General features: G+C 45.0%; 1 protein-coding gene across 1 annotated transcript in view; it reads right to left on the minus strand.

Annotated features, from left to right (window-relative positions):
* Positions 1-18,304: 18,304 nt before the first annotated feature.
* LOC8026606 (cullin-associated NEDD8-dissociated protein 1) overlaps positions 18,305-24,691 on the minus strand; it is an 81,500-nt gene continuing 75,113 nt past the window's right edge. The window contains exon 29 of the mRNA XM_029985597.4: positions 18,305-18,535. Within this exon, the coding sequence (XP_029841457.2) occupies positions 18,402-18,535 (134 nt within the window). The 3' untranslated portion in view covers positions 18,305-18,401. The remainder of the gene's footprint in view (positions 18,536-24,691) is intronic.

Here is a 24,691-nt window from a genome sequence, read left to right on the forward strand (position 1 = left end):
GGAGTCCCCTGGGCCTACGGGTACTGTCGTTGAGTTGTTCGGGTGCATCCTTTGAATGTCGTTATTAACGGTTAGACCTGAGGTAGAAGGGTTTCCTCGGCCTGAGGCCGATAGTTGATTTTCACTGGAGAACATGAAAATACGTCCGTTCGAAAACGGCCACGCTACACTCCAACGCTGCATGTAGCCGCTCAACGTCTATACATGAGAGGGCGCTGCAATCAAATGCGTATATAATCGGGTTAAGTTTTGCATGCATTGGCTCAGCGTTTATAGACGAGAGGGCGCTGCGGTCAAATGCTGAAATGCGTATATGATCACGTTTCATACCACACATTCTCTTTCTGACATGGACGGTTGACTTAAGCGGTGGAGATGCGTTCCCACGGCTTCTAGCGGATCCAAGCTGATCCGCTGGAAGAACCACTGGCTTTGCATTTCACCGGCCATAAAGCAGTAATAATGAAGTCGAAACGCAACCCGGAACTCAGCACTACCTATGAGCTGTAAAAAAAAAATGAAAGCCGCTTACAACACCCTGTAACGCCGAATTAGAGCGCAGCTCTTGAGGAGGAGGGGAAGGGGGGGGGGGGTAAACTAACCAGGGGGGGGTCACGTGACCTGGGGGGTCACGTGACCCCCAATGCCGATGATGTCATCACTGACGTCACTGATGACAATCCGTGACGATGACGATGCGGGTACCGATGACGTCATTAGTGACGTCACTGATGGCTTCACCAGTGATGATGACGATGACGGTGCGAATGTCGGTGACGTCATCAGTGACGTCGCTGATGACGTCATCAGTGATGATGACGATGCGGATGCCGGTGACGACATCAGTGACGTCACTGATGACGTCATCAGTGATGATGACGATGCGGATGCCGGTGACGTCGTCAGTGATGATGACGATGACGATGTGGATGCCGGTGACGTCATCAGTGATGATGACGATGACAATGTGGATGCCGGTGACGTCATCAGTGATGATGACGATGACGATGTGGATGCCGGTGACATCAGTGATGATGACGATGACGATGGGGATGCCGGTGACGTCATCAGTGATGATGACGATGACGATGCGGATGCCGGTGACGTCATCAGTGATGATGACGATGACGATGTGGGTGCCGGTGACGTCATCAGTGATGATGACGATGACGATGTGGATGCCGGTGACGTCATCAGTGATGATGACGATGACGATGGGGATGCCGGTGACGTCATCAGTGATGATGACGATGACGATGTGGATACCGGTGACGTCATCAGTAATGATGACGATGACGATGCGGATGGCGGTGACGTCATCAGTGATGATGACGATGACGATGTGGATGGCGGTGACGTCATCAGTGATGATGACGATGACGATGTGGATGCTGGTGACGTCATCAGTGATGATGACGATGACGATGTGGATGCCGGTGACGTCATCAGTGACGATGACGTCATCGGGGGGTCACGCGACATCGGCGGGGGTCACGTGACCTCGGGGGGTCACGTGACCTCGAGGAGGGGGTCACGTGACCTTGAGGAGGGGGTCACGTGACCTCAGGGGAGTCACGTGACCTCGGGGGGGTCACGTGACCCCCCACGAAGTCACGTGACCCCGGTGGGGGGGCTCGCGCGGTGCATTATGGGACATTTCCCATGATGCACCGCGCGGTTACGCCGACGGCGACGGCGACGGCGACGCCGCTCAAGCCGGAAACGGGCCCCTAAGAGCTGCGCTCTAAAAGTCAGCAACATCAGCACTACCTATGAACATGAATCAGTATCATCAGCACCACCAGAGCTTCGCCCCAATCAACATCATTCACCACGTGGAGATGCGGCCTCTTTAATTATAAGTACACGCTTAAACACCGTCACAATTGAGACATATCTACAAAGTTGTACTATTTTTCAGGTTCTCCAAGCAGAAATGAATACTGCTTGTGTCAACGACAGCAGAAAGGCGCTACTGGTGGGGACATCGCAGAGATAGCTTCCCGCGGGTGTGAGTGGACGGTGTTTCAATCTAGGCGCATGCATCTTAGAAATTTCAAACGCTGTTAGCCTGCACAGGCATGTAGCCAGGGGGGAGGCCCATGGGGCCCGACCCCCCCCCCCCCCCCCCCGAAATCCTTCATTTTGCTGGGACCCTCCTCTCCCCCTCCCCCTCATACATCATTCTGTCATGGGCGGGCCCCTCCCCCCCCCCCCCCCCCCCCCCCCGAACCAAAATCCTGGCTACGTGCCTGAGCCTCCATATGGGTTTGCTCCTAAAACAATGCTGAGATTTATCGGAAGCCATCTTTTTAAGATTCTCCAAGCAGAAATGAACACTGCCTGTGTTAACGAGAGCAGAAACGCGCTACTGGTGGAGACTCAGGGATGACTTCCCGTGGGTGTGAGTGGACGGTGTTTCAATCCAGACGGATCCACGCTAGAAACTTCAAACACTGTTAGTCGGCATATGGGTTTGCTCCTAAAATAATGCTGAAATCTATCGGAAGCCATATTTTTTTAGATTCTCCCAGCAAGAATGAACACTGCGTGTGTTAACGAGAGCAAAAAGGCACTACTGGTGGGGACTCCTCAGGGGTGGATTCTCGTGGGCGTGAGTGGACGGTGTTTCAATCCAGACGTATACAGGCTAGAAACTTCAAACGCTGTTAGGCGGCCTTTGAGTTTACTCCGAAAACAATGCTGGAATCTATCGAAAGCCATATTTTTCAGATTTTCCAAGCAGCAATGAACACTGCCTGTTTTAACAAGAGCATTGTACAGGGTTTGCGAACCACAATAGAAGAATCAAATGACGTCGTTAACCGGGAGGGGAAAGAGGTAAAAGGCTGACGTACAACCTTGGTTTTATGCAGGGAAGATAATTCTTTTAAGCTGCGAGCGGAGACGAGTTGGGGCAAGATAAAAAGTGGAGAGGATATAGAAAAGGGGCAGGCGGGCACAAGGGGAAAGCGCGAAGTGTACGTCAGTCTCGGCGCGTGGAGAGGATAATTATGCCTCATTCACTCTCTCCTCTCAAGATGAGTTAAACCGTAAAACAAAGACATCGACATATGAGACACTTCGAAGGGCGCTACGCAGGTGAGTCGCCAACTTTTGCTTTCTTCCCCGGATCTGACGCTCGCTCACTCATCCCGAAGAACGCGACGAAGATGACGAAGACGACACAGGATTCCGTCTGCATTGACGTAGCGCGGCCGCTTTAAACGCAGCATCAAAATGAGGAACATACACGACGTGCACAAACATTACACTAACTTGAACATGCTCACAAAGACCGGGGAGCACAGCGTGTGTTGCGAATGAGCTGGGCACATGCTATGTGTGACGACATGAGGTCGCATGTCTGTAAGGCAGTGATGGAAGCGGTATTCGACCCTTGTAGCAGGTTTTGTGGCAGGTGAAGTATTGGTTTGGAGCAGGTATTGACGCTTTTGGAGCAGGCGCCGTCTGTTAGCACGTCACTTGAAAATTTAACGATGATTGCACTACTAAATGAGAGTTCATCTATGATAACGACTGAGTGCCTCTTTTTTACAAACAAACATATTAAACGTTTCCTTTTATAATAAGAATCGATAAGGCGCAAAAAGAACACACATCCTTCTTTTTAGAAAAAAGGTTCAGGTCAGAGTGCACTTCCAGTTACAAGGATTATAAAGGGAAAAAAAATGGTTGAAAAATGAATCATATACGATAAAGTGTCTATCAATCAAAATACGCATCCTACGAACTTACCAAACTCAAGATTCTGATGTTAAAAACTTCAAAAAGAACTACCCCCTAAAATTATGAAAATCTACACTTGTGTTTTACAAGTGACATCACACTGTGCTTCAGCGGCGTTGGAACCAAGTTGAGCCAAAGTTTGCTTTCAATACATTCCTGCACAAAAACTACCTCGATTAGCATATTTATTCAAGTCTCCCTGCCCACTCAGACTAGTCATCCTCATGAAACTAATAGCACTCAGCGTATGTTCCCATCCAACCGCGCTAACCCAGGCGCTCTCTTTTCAGACGCTTTTCCTATTGCTCTGATGTAAAGTGGTGAAGCTCGACGCGCGCGTGCTGGTTGACGGGAGTGGCGCTTAGTCATAGCGGAAGGGCGATTGTCGATGAAGAGAGCATCGCAAGCGAGTTCAATTACTTTTTTTTCTTCTGTGCACACAGTCGACAACTCTGTTTTGCCGTCATTTGCTTATAACAATTGTGGGATCGGTGACTTAGTAGTCTCAGTAGAAGGTATTTCGACAGTCTTTTGCGATTAGACATTAGGCAGTCGTGCGGCCCGGACGAAATTCCTAATGTTTTTTTGCATAAGTATGCTGAATGGTGTTCCAAGTTTCTTTTTTGGATTTACTTTTGCAGTTTAAAAACGGGTGAGGTGCCACTAGACTGGAAAGTAGCTAAGGTAGTGCTCATATATAAGAGTGGCGAGAAAAAGAGTGTTTGCAACTATAGACCAGTGTCGCTTTTAAGTACCTGTAGCAAAGCTCTCGAACATTTTATTTTTAAGCATATAACAACTTTCCTAGAATCCGAAACGTTCTTAGTTGATGAACAGCACGGGTTCTAACGAGGATACTCGACAGTGACTCAACTTCTTCACAAGATCCACAACTTTGCCTCAGCCATCGACAATGACTGTCAGGTTGACACTATTTTTCTAGATTTCGCTAAGGCGTTTGACAGTTTTGTATAGGAAGTTATTACATAGGCTGAAGCAAGTATTTGGCAATAAATGTCTCCTGAGGTGGCTGGATTCTTATCTCACGAACAGTAAACAGTTTGTTTGTATGGGCAAAGCTGAATCCACTGAGTTACCTGTTCTTTCTGGAGTGCCTCAGGGCTCGGTGCTCGGTCAGCTGCTGTTTTTTGTTTTTTTATAAACGACCTGCGAGTAAATAAGCCCTTTATACAGTGTCGTTTTTTCGCTGATGACTGTGTATTATTTTCCCAGATATCCAGCGTGTCGGATCAAAAATGTTTAGATGACAGCGTTAAAATTATTTTTTAATGGTGTCAGAAGTGGCAAATGAGTTTGAATGTTAAGTGTGTGCAAATGTCTATAACACTGAAAAAGGTTCTCCTTTTCTTTTCCTATACCATTGACTCAAACGCTTTAGAAGTAGTTAATGAGTATAACTACCTAGGTGTTACATTCACGTCAAACTTAAGTTGGGCTCATCACATTGGGCAGGTTATTGCGAAAGCGTCCAGTAAATTGTGGTCGTTACGAAGGACTATGACCCACTGTACTTCCGAGACAAAGCTCACGGCGTATAAATCTCTAATCCGGCCTCTGCTGGAATATGCTGATATATTCTGGGTCCCTTATTCACAATCGCATGTTGATCAGTTAGAAAGCATTAAAAAAAATCTCTTAGATTAATTTATAATTCGTACGGCATAGATTCACATGTGACACCGTTGTATGCAGCATCCGGTCTAACCGAGTTTTCACGTAGAAGGAAATTAAAAGGTTTGAAATTTTTGCATAACATAGTATACGATAAAGTTGGTTGGAAGTTTGATAAGCATCTGCAGTATAATGATAGCCGTGATACAAGGCAGAAACATGAAAAACTACTCCGTGAGTTCCGTTGCAAGAAAGATGTTTTTAAATATTAATTTTTTCCTCGAACCGTGAGCGAATGGAATGCGTTGCCCCACAGCGTGACAGCTATTGTTTCTGCTGCTTCGTTTGCTAGTGCAATCGATGATCTTTTATTTGTTGCCAATGAATAAGTTACCTGTTTGTTTTATTTCCATGCCTGTATGTACGCGCACTAGCATTCCCTGACGTTATCTTTCCACCACCATGCCTTGGCCCTCAAAAGTTGGCCGGCAGTATTCTTAAATAAAATAAATAAATAAATAAAGACTATTGCGGCACGGGGATACAAATTTACAACCAACCTCGTACAAATCAATCATCTCTTAAGCCAATGAGAGATATAAGCTCTTTGTAAGCACAGGGAGCTTAGCGTGCTCCAACGTTACTAAACCACTCAGTTGGGAAACTGCCATAGAGACTGCTCTAAAAAAGTGGCACCGACCCGTCCTTCAGAACCGAGCTAGTGGCGATCATAACGCCGCCATTTCTCCCGCAGCGCCCACTCGAGGAATTGCACGTGACTTCTATTTTGGCTTTAATCGGCGAATATGGCGCCGAAGCAGATACGGTGGAAGAGGTTACAGGGGCGCCACCCCTGTCTCCCCAGCGGACGCGCCGTGAATTACTACCAAAGCTAAGATGCACCTAGGTCGGGACGCGCTACCTGAAATCACCGCTGAGGTATGGTTGTATAAAAACAATATTAATTGTGCCGCAAAACCTTGCAAATTAAAGATATTAGAAAACATCAGGCGCCCTCTATTTGTACTAAACTCCAATAAAAGTTACTACAAAAAGTTTTTTTCCCGTTGGTTTTTATGCCAAAACATGCGTCTGAAAGTTCAAGGGTACCACAGTAAAGACAAAAGATAAAGGGTGGCGCTGTTGTCGTATTTAGCTCGGTCTCGGTGGACGCCAACGGCCCAGGTTTCAACGGTAAGTTTCCCAACTGAGGGTTCTAGTAACGTTGGCGTGCTTCGACCTCCATATTCTACACCTAAAATGTGTCTGCGGCGTAAATATTGGTCTGAAATGATGATGATGATGATTAACTTCATTTTCGTAAGGGTGGCGCCATGACCTTAATGGGGGAAGCGGAACATAGCAAGGAAACGTTTACATTCGGCGGTGCACTCCTTTTGAGCGCGCGAGCTCCCATGGGTAGAGTATACAGCATCTCCCTGGCCCGTGCACGCCTCGTTAACCGGTGTGATACACCGGAGATAGAGCTTTCGCAAAATTTTCCAAGAATCAAAGAGAATGATGGGAACGTAGGTACACGCGATGCACGCGCTCGATTTCCTTATACAGAAAAGATTCAAGATAATCGTTTCTGGAACGCGCGTGTGAAGTGCCATTTGCTTTAGATTTTTGCTTTCGAGCAGTTACAGCTGCAGACGCCAGCACGTGCAGTCCGCGTACCTTTGATGCTTGGGTAATTGGGCAAAAGGTATATTGGCATCTGGCCTCGCATCAAATTTTGGACGCACTCTCAATAGACTACTTCCATAAAGCCCTGCATGCAGCACGGCGCGCGTTGCACTCTGGGAACTAGTTGGCCAGGGAGGAGTGTGTCATGGTTTCGGTTTCGATCGACACGTCGACAAGAGATTGTTTTCTGGTCCCGAGAGCGCCATTTGTGGTCTCTAAACTAACCTAAATGGTCATACCTCGAAGCTTTAGCACAATCCCGAGACGTATAGCTTGTCTTAACACATGCTTGTTGTATTTTTGTACTTGAGCCTTCCTGTTAGCGTTCCAATCGAGGTATGTGGACGAGCCAGTGCTGGGAGTCTCGACGCTGCGAAGCTCGTGTGCGCGGGGATCTTGCTTGTGTACGAATCAACAAGCTGTAAGCAAACAATAAGTATGCATACATCGAGCTCGCGCCTTTACATTAGTGTTGTTGATCAGAAAGTTTGTTTGCTTCGTGCGTCCATAGACGAAATATTACTTTTTGCAATTACTGTTTTCTTAATGTGCCTGAGTATGCGAGGTAAAACTCGGAGGTGCCATTGAAAAGCTCAATTTTAACACATTTCTTATCTCTTATCTGTACTGACCCGCAGCACTGCACGAAGTGAAGTCCCCACCCGCTTGCATTCCACTAATACATATTCAACATCGCGTATGCGCATAAAGTTATCCTGCAATCATATATAGGCAAATTCGCGCATACAGACCGTTTTAAGAATGCAAAAGTCGAGCCCTTGTGTGAAGAATGTCGCACCGTCCGCCGGAAGTGCGTCAGACGGGCATGCATTGGGGTTCATGCCCGTCCGGCGCACGGTGCGACATTCTTCACACAAGTGCTCGAACGAATTTAAAGCGCATTTGACGGTTGCTAATGGCCATAATATTTGTTATGTGTTTGCTTTCTTCCTGCCTGAGTATGCCGAGATAATTTCAGACACACCGTTCCCGGCACAGATCTCGGGCGTCAGTAAAAACTCGTCCAAAAAGGCTTAGCGAGAAGTAGGGGACGCTTGTTAGGGCCTCCGTCGTAGCTAGCCGATCTCAGCGTTTGCGAAAAGTTAATCTTCTATCAGCATAAAATTTGAGTGGGAGATATATGATGACACGAGGAAGACATCATAGTAACTTTTGTGCAGTAGTGAGGTCGAATTTATTGCGTTTCCTTAAAGGTTCATGCGTAAACGCTGGCCTCAACTTTGATACCCTGTGAGGATGCGGCTTGCTTTTCGCCCAATGAAGTAACAAGAAGCGGACGTTTGGCAAACAAAATGCGTGTAAGGCTCCAGACGAACAAATTTCAGTTGTAGTTCACTGGTACTAGAAGGGATTATTGACATTGAGCTCAAAGATACACTCGTGGGGTGAGGTGACTAAACCACGACTTACTACGTTCGCATACGCACGCACAATATCCGGTGTTTCAGGAACCAAGGAAAGTGCCCCGGTCTTCGTTTTGTATCGCTCGAGAATGAGTGTATAAGTACGTTCGTGAAAAGTCAGATAATCGAAAACGCAAGCAGCGCGTTCGGTCGCGGCGTGATTGCATGAGATGAACCTGCTCAGTCGAAACCGAAACTGAGTGGCCAACTAGTTCCCAGAGTGCACTGCGTGGTATTTCGCCGCGATGGGGCGCGTCGGTTTTGGAAGAAGTCCATTAGGCACGCCAGGCATGCAGTGAGCCGTCATCGTAGTGAAAGTGTTTCTCGTTAATGTAAGCGTCTTTGGTGCTGTACCAACCGCTCAAACTTAATAATATGGTACAATCCCTGAACATTATTTGATCTTCAATTGATTCCTCATTTGTCAGAAATGAGCTTTCTATAATTTGAATATTATATCCCAAAACTGACCACCGCCAAATTTCAGTGCCGCGACGGGCGCCATCTATGAGAGGCGCTGCGAACCGGTGTGCTCGATTTTCCAGATTCCTTTTTGTTTGAGATAGCATCATTTTGCTTAAAACCAAGAGAAAAAGAAAATCTTATATATAAGTTATGGTTTTGGGGATGAATAAAAAAAAACAGAGCTTGACTACAGTGACGAATTTCAGCGTAAAAAAATGTCAGCACAAGAAACTATGGTTATAACTTATAACATAACTTCCGACCGCAAATTTGAACTAGCGTATGGCGAGTAGGGAGGCCAACAGCAAAACCTTAACACCGTGTTAAGTTCGGTTCTACCAGTGAGCATTGGCCGAACACATTTCTAGTATATTAGTAATGTTTTTTTGTTGTTTTTTTTTATATATGGTAAACATTTTTTTATGATTTACGATAAGGAAAAAGGGACATTGAAGACAAACAGACAAGACAGGACGAAAGCTTATCTTGTCTGTTTCTCTTCAATCTCCCTCTTTCCTTATCGTAAATTAGAAAACAACACAGGGGACGGGACAACACAAGACAGGGGATGTGTTGTCCCGTCCCCTGTCTTTACGTGTATAACTCTTTCTAAATCTACATCATTACCAGCGCGCTCACTAACAAGTACACTCAACCATCTACATTTTCTTATAATCCTGGCATATTCTGAAATATATGCGAAATATGTTACTATACTTCTGGAAATGTTACGATATTTCTGACATATATAGATACACTTAAAGCCATGTGCGCATATTTTTGGAATACTTCTAGCATACTTGGAAATGCGTTATGCACTTACAGTATATTCTTGAATGTGGAAAAAATTTAAATTAATACAACATTAGTATTTTTATTAATGGAGCAGGTACAAGGCTGGGCCTAGATATGAGACGGAAAAATTGCGCGAGCGCCTTACCGAAACCGCTAGCCTTGTACCGTGAAGGCATTTCAGGGGTCCGCGGAGCCCTGCCTCATTCGTCAATAAAATTTGCCTTTCTTCAGATTGAGAACATTCCAATGTCCGGGAGAGTTTTCTTGTGTGCATATCAACGAGAGAAGTCTACTTCCCTCTTGCCCTTACTTATATTCCTTTATTAAATCATTATTATAATTAACCTATACTTTTCCCTTCCCGTCACCACAAACAGGGTCCTCCGTCATCTCCGCCAATCCATAAGGTGTCCGCAAAACATCAATGGTTGAGAACCACTGCGATAGCCAGTGGTTCTCAAGAACTGAACCTGCAAAATAAAAGGAAAAAAAAAAAACAAAAAAAAAAACGAAATTTTGATGTCGATCTCATGTACTATTCCACCGGGCGAATGAATAAAAATGGCGGCTCTCCCCAATCAGCTGGGAGCAGCCAGGAGTTCATATGCATGAACTCACACCTCATCCTGCGCCGCGGGCGTTACGACGGCGAGATCATAAACTGGCCAAAATCTCCCAATATACGGCTCTGGCTCTTCCAGTCATGTAGCGTCATCTCAAGGCGCGTCAAAAATAAAAGCGAATCTTCGGTAGGCGGTACCGCTCAGACGCCCTTCCATTCTTCCCCCTGCAATCATATTCAAGCGTCTACCTTTTTTGCGGTTTCCAAGCCTCTCGGGGTTCGGGCAAGCCAGCGGGCACGGAGAAAGTAACTTAATATCAGAGCGTCGTATTTTACACGGGAGACGCGGAAACCTCTTCCACCTACGGGGGCGACCCACAGTGCCGAAAGCGTGGGATATGTGACGTGTTTGCTCCTGGCCATACTACTAGTCAGAGCCGCTAAAAGCTTCTTTTTAGTCGAAATACCAAATATAAGTGGTGCGAGCCGTTTCAATTATTTATAAAAGTAGTTTTTGTTCAGTATCTTAGATCGGAAAAGAAACAAATGCAGTTTATAAAGTACGGAAACAAAAAATGAGCCGTCGACATACCCGCCACCAAGTGGTGGAAAAGGCGGCGCATACTAGAAGAAGGTAGTGGGATCAGGCACTGACGAACGGCGAGCGTAGAAAGGTCCCCGATGTACGCGGCGGCGCTGCGGTCGTATACGGGCTTGAGGAACCCACCGGTTCCGAGCGTTTCGGAGACCGCTTGCGGATTCGCCGTTCAGAGTCCCCTAATAATGAAATATTTCGGTTTTTGTTTAAGCCCATTTTGGTACAGGTGTGGCGAGATTCTCAGCAAAAATGATATTTTGACGCGAAATGTAGCACTCATTTATGGCGCAAATGGCCCAGCACTTCTATCCCTGGTGATGTCACAAGTCAGGGTGTGATGTCATGCAGTAACATACGACCAGTGGTGGATTCAGAGGGGGGGGGGGGGGGTGCAGCTGAACCCCCCCCCCCCCCCCCCCCCCTTTTTTTGGGTTTTGCATGTGTAAGCATTTGAAATACAGGCCATTTCTCGAAAGAGAATACGCAATAGGGCAACTCGCAGCAGGGCTATTCGTCACAAGGGGCAATTCATCATAGAGCGATTGATCACAGGCCAACTCGACGAAAAACCGATATGCTTGAAGATGTTGTTGCCCGCATACTAGATTTTCAGTTCACTTTGGAAGCATAGAATCATACTTGGGTAGAAATTGAATTACTGTAATTACTTTTCTTGGTAATTTGTATTTGTAATTAATTACTTTCGGCTAAAAGGAATTCTAATTGTCATTTAATTACTTTCTAGCGATAGTAATTTTAAAATTCCAGGTAAAATTACAATTACTTTTGCAAAGCTTTGTAGCGCCAACGGAACCTCTCTGAAAGCCTCAGCGCTCGCACAAGCGGTCTAGCTCTCGGTGAAACACTCGCACACAGACACGCACTTACACACACGCACAACATAAATAGCGTCACATTGTTGTTTACACGTTGGGCTGAGATACAATCCTCTTCGGAACCTACCTTATCGGCGCCCTCTGCGGTGCGAGCAGAAAACAATAGCGTAAACATGCCAAAATATTGAGAAAAAAAAAAAAAAAAAAAGCTTCAGCTTTAAAGGGATACTTTAACGAAATTTGAAATATTCCCGTCGGGTTCAAAAATAGGTTGAGTATGATCCACAATATCCGTAAATGACAATCGCACGTTTGTATTTTGAGCCTGGTGGCTGTATTTTTCGTTATAAACGGCCCACTCTGGCAAGCGCTCGGAGAAGGCCCAGCGGAGATCACGTGACATCCAACGCAATCGTGACGTAGGTCGTCTCAAGACGAGCAAAGCAACGGCGAGGCTGACGTCGAGAGGATGGCCTAGTCGTTCCAGCCACCGAAGCGGCTGCTTTTGTACGAATTTTGAGTGACGGGTTAATCTTCCATAATCTTGTAGGGGGACAAGAGCGACTTCTGCGACACACAAAAGGCATTCTCGGGAACAGGGGAGTTTCTCCTGCCCCTCTTCTCTCGTCGTGGCCGGAGACGAGACAACCTCCGTCACTAGCTGTCAAGGTTCCTAGACGGGCATTACAAGCGAGGCGTTAGCGACATCCACCAGGTGCTCTTTGCTAATCGTTTAATTCGTTTTAAAATTCCTTTTCGTGACTTTTTTAACAAGATATTGGTATGTTCCATGTGATGCTGCTTTTTTGAACACATATAGACCAAAAATTGAGCGCCGAAATTTAGTTGTAGTATCCCTTTAAACCGAGGTTAGGAATTTTAATTGTCTATAAAGTTTTTTTTTTTTATGTTTTTATTCCAGGACAGTCCCATATTCCTTTCGTTGTACTATTTTGAAGTTTATTTCCCGTGAGTTTTACTTCAAATATTATTTGCATTAGCATTTTGGAGACTGACCTTGCACCTGTGAATAATGACACCAATGATTCGGGTGCCCCGATTCGGTTCTTATATATTTCAGAGCCATTCTAATTTGAACTCAATGTACAGAATTCACTATATGATGTTTGTATATGAATGCGGTCGTATTACCGGGTTTGGATTTTAGTTTCATATTAACACTTGTAAAATCTCATATATGACTAATTGTCATATTTCTTTTTGCCTGGCTAACAAAAGTCTGTCAGCCCAATTTTTCTTTAGCGATCTGGCGCATTCCAGCATATAAACTAATTTATTTATTAAAAATGAAAGAACGTAGTACTTCATGCCCCAAACTGTTAATTTCTATCGTGAATTTAACAAAATTCACAAAAGAAACGTATAATACGTCACACTTACGCAGCGATGCCTAAGCATCCTCAAACATTGGGACAAGGAACAAATAGGTATGTTGCATTCTATACAACTTGTTTAAAGTTATATATGGCCCAAGTCGGGTTTCTCTCAGAAATAAGTAATTGTAAAATAATTGCATTACTTTTTAAAAGTAATTTATAATTGTATTAATTACTTTTTACGTAGCAATTGTAACTAAACTACTTTGAAGCCAAGTAATTGTATTTGTAAGTAAATTACAGTTTGGAAGTATGCAGGAATTTCCTGAGGAGGGGGGGGGGGGGGGGGGCGGGGGTCAGGTGTTGGTCGGCGTACCATTTGTTTAGGAAACCCCTCCCCCTCTCGATCGTTTCACGCCCTAAATATTACACATGCAGAAATTAAGAGAGGGGTCAGGACATCCGGACCCCCCCTCTAAATCCGCCCCTGTATGCACAGAATATAAAACTTTCAGGAGTGCGACAGCTACTGCACATGCGCGGCACAGACTGCCCACACACGACACGGGGAGAATGTAGTTTGTTCACGAGTGCGACACAGATGACGTATGTGCGACACGGAAAGAATCTAACTCATCCACGTGCGCGACACACAGACTGTGCATGCATGACAAGGTCAGACTTCGCATGCGAGAACGAAACGTTTGACGTAACACACCACAATTGCCAAGCAATTTGCCATTCATTTTTTTCCATTAGTGATTGAGACGTGCCAGGATTCTGGTGAAGACATAATGAGTCAGCATCTGTTAGAAATGAGTAAAATTCTGATTTCTTGTGTCGAGAAAAGAATAACGAAATCAAGGAAGGAGGTGGCTAGTAATTGTACTATTGAGTGTGTTATGGAGTCGCCGACGCGCCGACGCTAGCGAGCTCCAAAGTCCAAGGCGACCGAGAAGAACCGTTCGCGCGCAGCCCGAGATCTAAACATCCGCTCGTCCGCTTCGCGCGTAACCTGAGCGCCCCGTACCAGAGGCGCCTTTCTTTTATTTCGTTTTAGATTTAATAAACGAGACGTCAGTCTTCAGCCTGACTCCGGCACGAAAGGTTGTCTATGTGTGCCCTTCGCAAAAGAACATAAAACGAAACAGAACTATGCTCAATGCACATTAAAAAAAAATGCTACAAAAATAAGACATACAGTAAAGCGGGGTTATATCCCACACAGGTATTTCAAATTGTTTATATCAAAAAGTTTAAACAGCCCCTTGAAAATCATATGTAATAGTAATAATATAGGAGCGTTTTCTTTTTGTATCCGACTCCCCTTGACGGGGACGACACTCAATATAGGTAGTTTGCACATGACGTCAATCCGCCATTTTGTTGTTAGTTTGTTTTTTCAAACAAATTTACTACATTGAAGGATTACATCGTAACCGGTTGAGATCATGTCAGCGGTGCTCTACGCATTTGAGGGGACATGTAAATCCTTGGAATGCTCGAGTTTGGCACACGCCGGACAGCTCACAACAACAAAATGGTGGACGAAATTACGTCAGTGAAAACAACCTATAGCGAATGAAGCTCGGCCGCCCGTTGCTTTTCCTGCGATCCGATTGCGTCGGTGGCGAGCACATCGCTTGCGTTGCGTGGCTGGCAGACCGCCAAGCCAGCATACATGCGTGAAGATACGCAGTGAAAAAGCAGTAGTAAAAAAAAGAAAAGAAAAAGTGGAGGATGGCAAAAGCAGGGGGAACTGGTGCCGCATGCGCGTAGGAAAAGCAAGGAGTGCCCGTTGTTGGACCGGTAGCCTGCGACCTTTCCCCGAACACTGCTGACGCTGCGCAACTCCCTAATCCCAAAATAAAAAAAGATAAAATAAAAAAAAAAAAAATAATAAAAAGAAGTCTTCGGCAAGTCAGGTGTCCACAATGGTTGAGCGATCACTTTGAATCCCTTATCTTTTAGTTTTCTGTCATTATTGCTTTGCCTTTTTTTTTTCCTTTTCTTTTTTGCTCCCTGAATTTAATGAGCTTTCTTTTTGATGCTTGCTTAACTTTTTTTCTATGGTTCAACAGATTTTATTCATGCGCCTCTTCTCCGTATTTTTTTTTTAATTTTTTTTTTTCGTGCTTTGCTCTTAATGATGTGTGGAGGTTCTGGCCAGGTGTGCGTGTAAGGGCGGTGATGTTTGCGGTCTCTGCCAACTACGCTCTACTGTATTTACCAGTTCTTGGATATGCCCTATTTAGTAAGCTACCGTTTGTCGCGACCTTCGGTATTAGCAGATGCCAGGAAATATCAACTCGAGCTTTAACATATTTTTGTATACAAAATTGTTGATATATCAAATTATTTTACGATCCCTTTGAATTCTATATATCCGGGTTTGACTGTACCTGTTAATAGTTTGACAAATTGTCAGCAATGAACTGCCCTATGATGAATGGCCCTGCTACCATTGAAGTGTAACGAATTATCATTCAATGAACGGTCCTACAGCCGTAAAAATTTATACATTGACCCACCGAAGGAAAACAGTGAAACGCCATCTATACTCTGTTTAACCTTATGATGTACCGCAGGGAAGGCTACAAGCGCGAGCTCCTTGCTCTAGGGCACGTCTCGGCGGCACAAGCCCTCGTGCCCTAAGGGCTGCTGCCAACGCTATGAGCGTGCGCTTCTAGCCTTTGGTGCGGTACACAAGGTGAAACGGAGTATAGATGCTGTGCTCCACAACACAAGTTTCATAGAACACACTGCAAGGACCACAGCAGCCGTCCCCCATAAGCGATAGCAAGTCGAAAGACGGGAGGCGAGCCAGAGGGAGGAAGAGAGGGAGGTACTGCTCATGTAAGCGGAGTCTATGGGCAGTTCTGCAACAGCTTATCTAGTAACGTTGGTAACATCAGGGTGTCAAATGACATCACATTGTGATGTCGCTAGACTCCACGGTGGCATGGAGCGCTATGTGACACTATGGTGTCACAAGGCGTCATGATGTTGTGCGATACCAGTCCTTCCTGAGCCGCTTGCACTGATGGAAGTGGCATTAGTCCTTTTGTAGCAGGTTCTGTAGTAGGCAAATATTGGTTTGAAGCAGCCACTGACACTTTTGGAGCAGATGCTAACATCTGTTAGCCTATCACTTCAAAAATTGCATAGCTAAATGAGTTAACCTTTAATAATGATTGAGGGTTCCTCTTTGATACTGGAGCATGTTACTTATTAGCTTTGTAATAAGAACAGATAGGGTGCAAAATGAATAGAGCTTTCTTTTTAGAGTGAAGGCTCTGGTGAGAGTAGTTTTAATTAACAAGGGGAATTAAAAAAAAAAGGATGGAAAATGAATTGTAGTGCAACACTATAGTTGGGAAGAAGCCTTTTTCCCCTCTTATTTCTGTAAAATGCTACTGTTTCAAGTAGCCCTGCATTACCACGGTGCTGAGTTTTGAACCTCTGCAACCCATAGGCAATGCCTTTGTTGATTTCTAACTCTTAAAAAGACAATGAAGACAATTTCATTAAATTTTTTCTAAATGGTTTTTAGGCCTCTTGGGAACCTAGCACGCTCCCCAATTTTTCGTAGACATTTGTGACGCGTATTTCCGTGCCTACGATAGAACTGAAGAAACCGAAACTGAACTATCTCCATTTTCATTTCCGGGCCTCCAAAAACGGAGGTGACGTAGGTAGTGACATCCAAATGTGAATAGTCGGTTGCCGCAGTGGGTTATAGCAGCGCGGTGGCGAGGTCGTTTCATTGAATCTGTCAACATGGACGACAATGCCGCTCTCGCGAGCGAGTTCAAGCTTCCGTTCAGTGACCTAACACCAACGGAACGGGAGTATCTGTGGCGGCCTTCGCCATCACCCAACGGAGACCGCCCAGCCAGCAACGAGCGGCCCGGAGGCTCCAAAACAGTAAGCAACATTTGCGCGGGCAAGACGAGAGCGGCGTGCTGCCAAAGGACGGGGACGCGGGGGAGATGCTGAGGGGAAAGCGGCAGCGACCAAGCCGTTCTGGCAACCGGTTCCTCCGCGGGGGACGCTCCCCAAGAAGAAAATAAACAGCCCCATTTTTGGCTTTCACCAAAGTCGGACGTCCTCTCTTTTCGTCGTCAAAGAACACAAACAGCAACCCACACGTGAAAACTAGCGTCGCTGAATGAATACTGGTCTTCAGTCGACCGGTAGAACAGCCATCTACAGTGAACAAATTTGGCATGACTATCCTTTTGCAGAATCCTTCGAGTACCGTGTTCCCAAAGTAAACACGACACCGACATCTGAAACCAAAACCAAACTCCTCCCGCATGCTCTCGTTTTTATTTTATTTTGTTCGCCTATAGTGGCTCGTTGCCCGTTTCGCGTCCAGCGTAACAAAGAGAAAAACAGTTATGCTGTTTTATTTACAGTTTAGTAATCATTTTCGGTTCGATTTATACTTTTCATGGTTATTCAAGCGGAAATTAGAACAGTATTCCTAAAAATCGCGAACCAAAACATGACCGAGGGCACATCTCTCGTTTCGACCAATCACTTCTCTTGCGACGTTGCGCTTCTTGGCCCCGCAACGGTCACGTGAGCTCCGCTTCTCCCGCAACTCTCGGGGCGTCGCCCCAGTCGATCCCAGTATGATTATTACCGCAACTGTTTAACACACAAGCGTCGGTTTAGGCTGAAATTCGGGCAATGTGGCCCGAGACGTGCCTGGAACACAATGAAATCGCCAAAAAGTATCCGAAATTGCCTTCATTGACCCTTTAAATAAAGTATTCGGTCAAAACCACCGTTCGCTTTAACGAGGCTGGAGCATTTGCACAAGCCCAATTTGTAGCGTATTAAAACCCCATGCCGTTTCCCCTCCAAACGTCATTGAATCATTCGGTATTAAATGCGAGAGCATTTAAAACAGTGCGTTTTAATAAGCATAACAGCTATCACTCTCACCACTTCACACACTGCGGCAAAAGGCTGTGGATTTTTATTTCCACGGAAATAAAATATTCAGTCGATAGTCAGCATTCTGTGGGTTTGTCTATTTTAGCACCGTTTTGCCCTTTTGATAGCAGACGAGTTCCCAAAAGACGGCACCTGTACAGACCGTACTCACCCGGTTCTTTCTCGAAATCGACAAGCGGTGAGCTGAAGTGGCTTGCGTCGCAAAGAAGCGGTCCCCCCGTAGACACCCCAGAGAGCCCCCACAGACAGACAACGCAACCAGTCTTTTACTTAGGAAAGGCGGCGGGCACAGCCGTCGTTGCTCTCGGGAGACTCAGATAGAAAGAGGCATACGAAGGGTGGCCCTCAGCTGACGTCCATTGTGTTGACCGTGTCGGCAATGCCGGCGCTCGTGTCCTTTTGGATGCCCTCGTAGAGGATCTGCAGGTCGGGCGTGGACTTGATTTGGGAGAGGAACTCGTTCATCAGGGGGTTCTTGTCTGCAAAGACAGGGGCCGACCAATCAGCATTTTTCTGGTTTGTGACGTACCAGCAAACTAGCAGACGACGCTTCACTTTCGAGTTTGAAGTTCTTTTAGGGCCCTTTCAGCGATCTCAAATTCTTAGAAACGGTGCGAGGTCAAAGAGGATGCGCACAGGTTCCCGAAGTGAGCGACGTGAAGGGCCGTGTCGCACCAGTGCTGCGTGAAAGGCTGCCCCGGCAAAGTTACAACGGAAACTACGGCGCACAGGCCCCAAACCCAGTTGTTTTGACTGTTTGATGATTTCATTTTCGAATGTCTGAGAGGTCGTCGGGCACCAAATAGAGAACTTTGTTTGATTCCCCGATCTCAGTGCTACATTTGGCGTGCGCTGCCATGCGTTCCAATGAAGGATAAAAAGCCAGGAAACGACATCATTTCAGGACTCAGATTTTTTATTGCGTTATAAAACGTTTTACAAATGCCAGTATTAAATATTAAAAAAATGTTGTTTAGAAAGCTTATAAATTTCATAATCAATTACGTCGTAAATAAAAAGCAGTGAGGAGGTGAGAAAAGGGAGAGAAAAACAACAAAATAAAAAATGAAAGATGTTTACAATTCCCTGTAATGCTGAATTAGAGCACAGTTCTTGAGAAGGAGGAGGGGAGGGTGTAGAGGGGAGAGTACACCCCTCCTCCCTACCTGACCCCTCCCATTTAGCGAAAAATGTTTGCAACATTTCCCTCTAAATTCAATGAAAAAACTTCTCTGCTAAACTTAGCGGGGAAATTTTTCCACCAAATACAGGAAAGAATTCCCCGCTAAATTTAGCGGGAAAATTTTCCCGCTAACTTTAGAGGCAAATTTTTTCAGCTAAATAGGGAATTTTTTTTTGCTAAATTTAGCAGGGAAATTTTTTCGCGGGTGAGATTTTTCTGCTAAATTTGGTAGGAAAATTCTTCCTTTAAATTTAGTGGAATTTTTTCCACTAAATTTAGCAGAAATATTTTCCACTAAATTTAGCAGTGAAATATTTCCACTAATTTTAGCGGTGAATTTTACCCGGTAAAATTAGCGAAGAAATTTCCCCACTGAATTTAGAGGCAGATTTTTTTCCGGTAAATTTTGCGAAGTCATTTTTCCGCTAAATTTAGTGGGGAATATTTTTCGCTAAATTCGGGGGGGGGGGGGGGGGGGGGGGGGGGGTATTTTTCTGCTAAATCTAGTGGGAATTTTTTCTGCTAAATTTAGTGGGGAATTCTTTTCGCAAAAATTAGTAGGGAAATATTTCCACTAAATGTAGCGGAGAAATTTTTCTGTTAAATTTAGCAGAATAAATTTCCTCCTCATCCTCCTTACTCGCGACGTCACATTTGAAGACATTATGGGAAACGTCCCATAATGCAACGTGCAGTTACACCGATGCCAAGGGTGACGCCGCTCAAGCCGGAAACGGGTGCCTAAAAGCTGCGCTCAAAAAAGCAAATGCCCATATGTTGTTTTTTTTTTTTTGTTTTTCTTTCGTTTTGGTATTTATTGCGTGTCTATGACTATGACTTGCATCGTTTTAGGCTATAAAAAAAAAAAAAAATTTGGGGTGTCAGTGCTTTTTTAAGCTCTTGGTGCCTTTTACTAGTTGCTTGCACCACCAGAATAAAATGAAGGTAGTGGTGTGGAAACTTTAAAGAGGTTTTTCTGGTTCACTTTTTTACAGCAACTTTCACTTGAGGAAATCTATCACTTCATTAGATTTCCACATTTACTCTTCATCGATGATGTTTCTGAATTAAAATTTAATGAGAAATGTGGCCAGTTATTTTTTTTTCTATTTACACAAATTTATTGTTGTAACAAAGCAAGTTTTTGAAGGGCAGGAAATGTCGCTGATTGCAAAACATTAATCAATATTTTGCTCAGGAAAAGTGCATATTTCAGCGTCAAAAATAGATAGCATCAACTCCTCATGTGTTCTAGTTGTAGCTGAAGCTTAAGAGGGCGCGGTACCTCTATTTATTCGTCCATTTCAGCCACCAGATGGCGCGCGGCTCGAAACGTGGTTGAACGAGCAACTTCTAGATGGCGCCAGTATCGAGGTGTGAAAAGGGCCGCGTTATCCGCTGCGTGAAATAGATCCCGAAATGTGCCGTGTTTTCCCGGTGGAGGAAGTTTCCCCTCCCTCGCGCGCGCTTGGTATGCACGCGCGGTGGCCGAGTCCGGCCTCTGCGCTGTGTGATGCAGTGGGTGGCGCTCGTTTCTGTTCGGAGGTAGGAATAAAAATGCCGGTCCCCTTTTTTACGTCTCTCGTTTCTATAGCTTGTTTTTCTTTTTTTTATCTCAAGTGACCTACAATACCGCCTGTTTGAAATCGTCCTTTGCGGTGAGCGATTGAGAGTCAGGTTAGCATTTTATTTGGGTCAGCACTACACGTTCAATGGAGACCTCGGGCGGCGATGTAAATATGCATTGCTCCCCAAAGTGTGTCCAAGGTGCGTAATGACAATTGGAAAGGGTATTGAAGGCGCGCGACCGTCGGTTGGTAAAATACGTGCGTTAGATTCACTTATTCAGTCTAATCATTTTTGCCAACGTCTTTTATCTGTTTCGACAAATGACATGGTCGAGTCTATTGATAACCTTAGCTAGATTGGACGTACGGAGTGTCCGGGCTTTAAATAAATTTGCTTCGTTTATGTGAATGAACAACTGTTTTCTCTTTTCCGTGCTCGGTGCTTTGCAAAAATCGCTGAGATATTATGGTAGCTCAGTGTGGCGGCGTTTTGCACGCTGACTCGCTATTGCATTCGCTGTGCACAATATGTGTTCAGATGGAATGTGCCAAATCGTATTTCCGATCGATATGATAGATTTACTTTGCTACAGTGTTAATTATATTTTCCTGATTTAAACTGGTTCGTCCCTGATCTGAGCCTAAGTTCAAATTCGAAGGGCAGACAGACTTAGCGTCGGAACAGCCGTAATGCGCAGAAAGAAATTAGTACCATGAAAGAAAAACGAAAGGATACGAGGTGGCTCAGTGTTATAGAAGTAATGAGTGTGCAAAGGATGCCATCGTACGTGTTTTTTTTTTGTTTTTTTTTAACTCTTCGCATCGCTGGGAATCGCTCAAGGTACCAGCAAAGACAGCGAGCTGGCGTGAAATTTCCATCAAGCGGAAAACGAGTGTCGTTTTTATTTCATCATGCGCTTTCATTTTGATATAGCTCAAAATGGGCGCGAAATAGTAACAGGTAAGGCAACAAAATTTAGATGTTAGGTCTGGAGCACCGCCATACTCAGCCGTGCATCTCTCGCAAGTCAATACGGCAAAGGTATTGCGCGACGAACTGTACGTGAGAGTTATCCATTTCAGCGAAACCTTGATTTCGCAAAACATTGTGGCTCGAGTCGTGGCTTCCAGTATTTGGAAGCCACGAGCGAGAAATAAATGACAGTTGATTTTGAAGGACAATCGCGACGTGGAAACCCATAAAAGAAAGTTCCAATAAGACGAGAGCTTCCCCTTCTCTTCAAGTGCGTGGGTTACGCTCTCAATCCTGCACCTGTGGTAACACTGCAGGCTCCTAAAATCGCTTTGAAAACGTTCCTGATCGCAACAACTTTTTTTTTATTTTTTTTTGTCGAGGCGCTATTTCATTTTTTTTTTTCTTTTTGTCTACCTTGATACCCCATCAGCGCAAAAACTACCATAAACTAAAAAAAAAAAAAAAATAGTGGGCATACAACGACAACGCACCGACTGGGACCCGGTCAAGGCAAGAACAACTAACTACTAAAAGGGGAAAAAAATTATGTTCGCATACACAGACAGAACGCCTCTATCGAAAGAAATGAATCATGCGCTTGTTCTGCCAGTCTCATTGTGCGTCTGTCAAAAGCCACAAAGAAGGAAGACAATCAGCGCCTACACCCCTCCCCTCCCCCCACCCCCCCCCTTCCCCCCCCCCCCACCACCCCTAAAAAGAAGAAAAGAAAGGTTTCTTGGGCGCGCGCGCGGTCGCCCAAGCGATGACTTTGGAAGGGTATGCGATTGTATTATAGCACGTTTGTCCCCTGGTTGTGCTCCTGTCTCAAATGCCACGGTCCGTTTCTCCCAAGTGCCCTTCTTATCTTCCCGAGTATCAACTCCGCAGTGATTCTGAATCATTCCGATGCTTTCCAACGTTGCAAAACTGTTAGACGAATATTTGCACAGAAGTATACACTGTTCGCAGAACTATCTACGGCGCTAAAATTCAAAAGCGCCGTGTTGGATTCGGGAACTCGTGTAGGTTTAGCTTATTGTTGGAACATTCTTATTCGCTCGATGAACTCCACAAAAAGTGTAAATATTAGAATGAACTTTCCAGAGAACGATAGTTGTTGTCGGGGTTCCAGGCGACCGGACAGGTCGCAATTATTGGCTGATTAAAAATTTGATTTCATAATCACAATCGTATCATCAAGGGCACGCCATTTCCTCATCACTTCTCCTACGAAAAGAGTTGCTGTATTCGTAGCACACACAGACGGAAACGGTTGAGACTGTGCCCAAATAATATCTTCTTTTGGCAGGTACTGCGCAGCGATTACACACAATGCCTCTAACATAAACATGCTGCTCCACATGTCTATTCACAAGATGCAATACATCGTTCTCCCAACTTTGTTGAAATGGGCATGAAAGCGCGTAACCGTCACTTTTTTGAAGTTCTACTTAGACGTGAAGTGTTGACCGTAAAAAGTCGTTAATTATTTTTTTTTCCGTTCCACTACAAAGCTCGATTCACTTAAATTTTTGTTTTTATATCGTCTCTACAGCGCTTTTACGTCGGTACTTTCGTGTTAGAGGACATCACATAATGTGCGAAAAAAAACAACAAAAAAAAGGTAGGATCGATGCTGCATAGCCTTTTTTTTTTGTGGACATCAAGAAAAAAAAAAAGATAGTAGTTGTCTTCACTTCGCACTGCATGTTTTAGCACGGAAGTTCCTATTTGGTTATGATTAGGGTGTGCATTTTCCGGTTTTAACCGAAAAACACCGATAAACGTCCGTCGGTGACGAAAATATAAAATCGGTTATTACCGAAAAACACCGGTGGTTGGATATTTTCGCCCTGGTTAAAACCGAAAAACACCGGTCGTTGCTAGTTTCCGACCTATCGAAACCCTTTCCCCGTAGAGGTTCGTCAAACGTGTTATCTCGTGGATCCTGCATTCTTCCAGTGTTTATACATGGCTTGCAGGTGGCGTCAGTCCGCCCTCCTTTCTGGGGGTCAAAAGCGTCTAGTGAACACAGTGGACGCTAAGCTCTCATACGCCTTTCCCCTATTGTGTCTCCCATGGCCCCCTTTTGTGGAAAAATTAACACAGTGGAGGGTAGGCTCTCACGTGCCTTTTCCTCATTGTGTCTGGCCAAGTGATGTCGGTGCAAGCCATGTATTCAGAGGTTGCTGTGGTTCCTGGAAGACACTGCCAACGTCCGTGTCGTACAGGAGCGTGCGTTTTCATAATTGCGGGTTGCGAACCGCAAGGAACGTGGTGCCATGAGGGCAGCACGTTCCTTGCGTGTAGATGCAAGCATAAAAGTATGCTTGCATCTACTATAATAACCAAGTGTTAGAAATAGTTGCTTCCTAGAGAAGAAGTGTATGAACTGTGTGAATAAAATTGGAACTCTCTTTCTGTGATCAATCGCTTTTTTTTCACCGATATTCACCGATTTTAGCCTCGTCGTGAGACGTTCCACCGAAATACACCGGTGTTTTGAAAATAAATAAACACCGAAAAACATCCGCCGATTTTTCTCACAAATAAACACCGGAAAGTACACACCCTAGTTATGATGTCTTTATTTTCTTAAAAATTGTATACAGTAATTTAAATTACCGAATTACAAAAACGTCGAAATTGTGTAATTGCTTTTCGTTGGGACGCCTTGACGACAGCGACACTCGTGTTCCCTCGTGGTTTTCGCCAGCATTTCTACGATGAATTGCCAGAATCGCGAGATGCAACAGCGTGACACTCCGTCTTCTGTGACCTCATTTGTTGCACTTCGGGACCACTTTTGATGTATGGCCAGCATAAGACGCTAAACACGCCAGTCAGAGACGCGCTGCTGGCGCCATAGCACTGCTCCTAAAAGTAGCTGTCACGTGCTTTGCTCCGC

This window comes from Ixodes scapularis, unplaced genomic scaffold, assembly GCF_016920785.2.
Source record: "Ixodes scapularis isolate PalLabHiFi unplaced genomic scaffold, ASM1692078v2 PGA_scaffold7__128_contigs__length_106722199, whole genome shotgun sequence".
Taxonomy (NCBI): Eukaryota; Metazoa; Arthropoda; class Arachnida; order Ixodida; family Ixodidae; genus Ixodes; species Ixodes scapularis.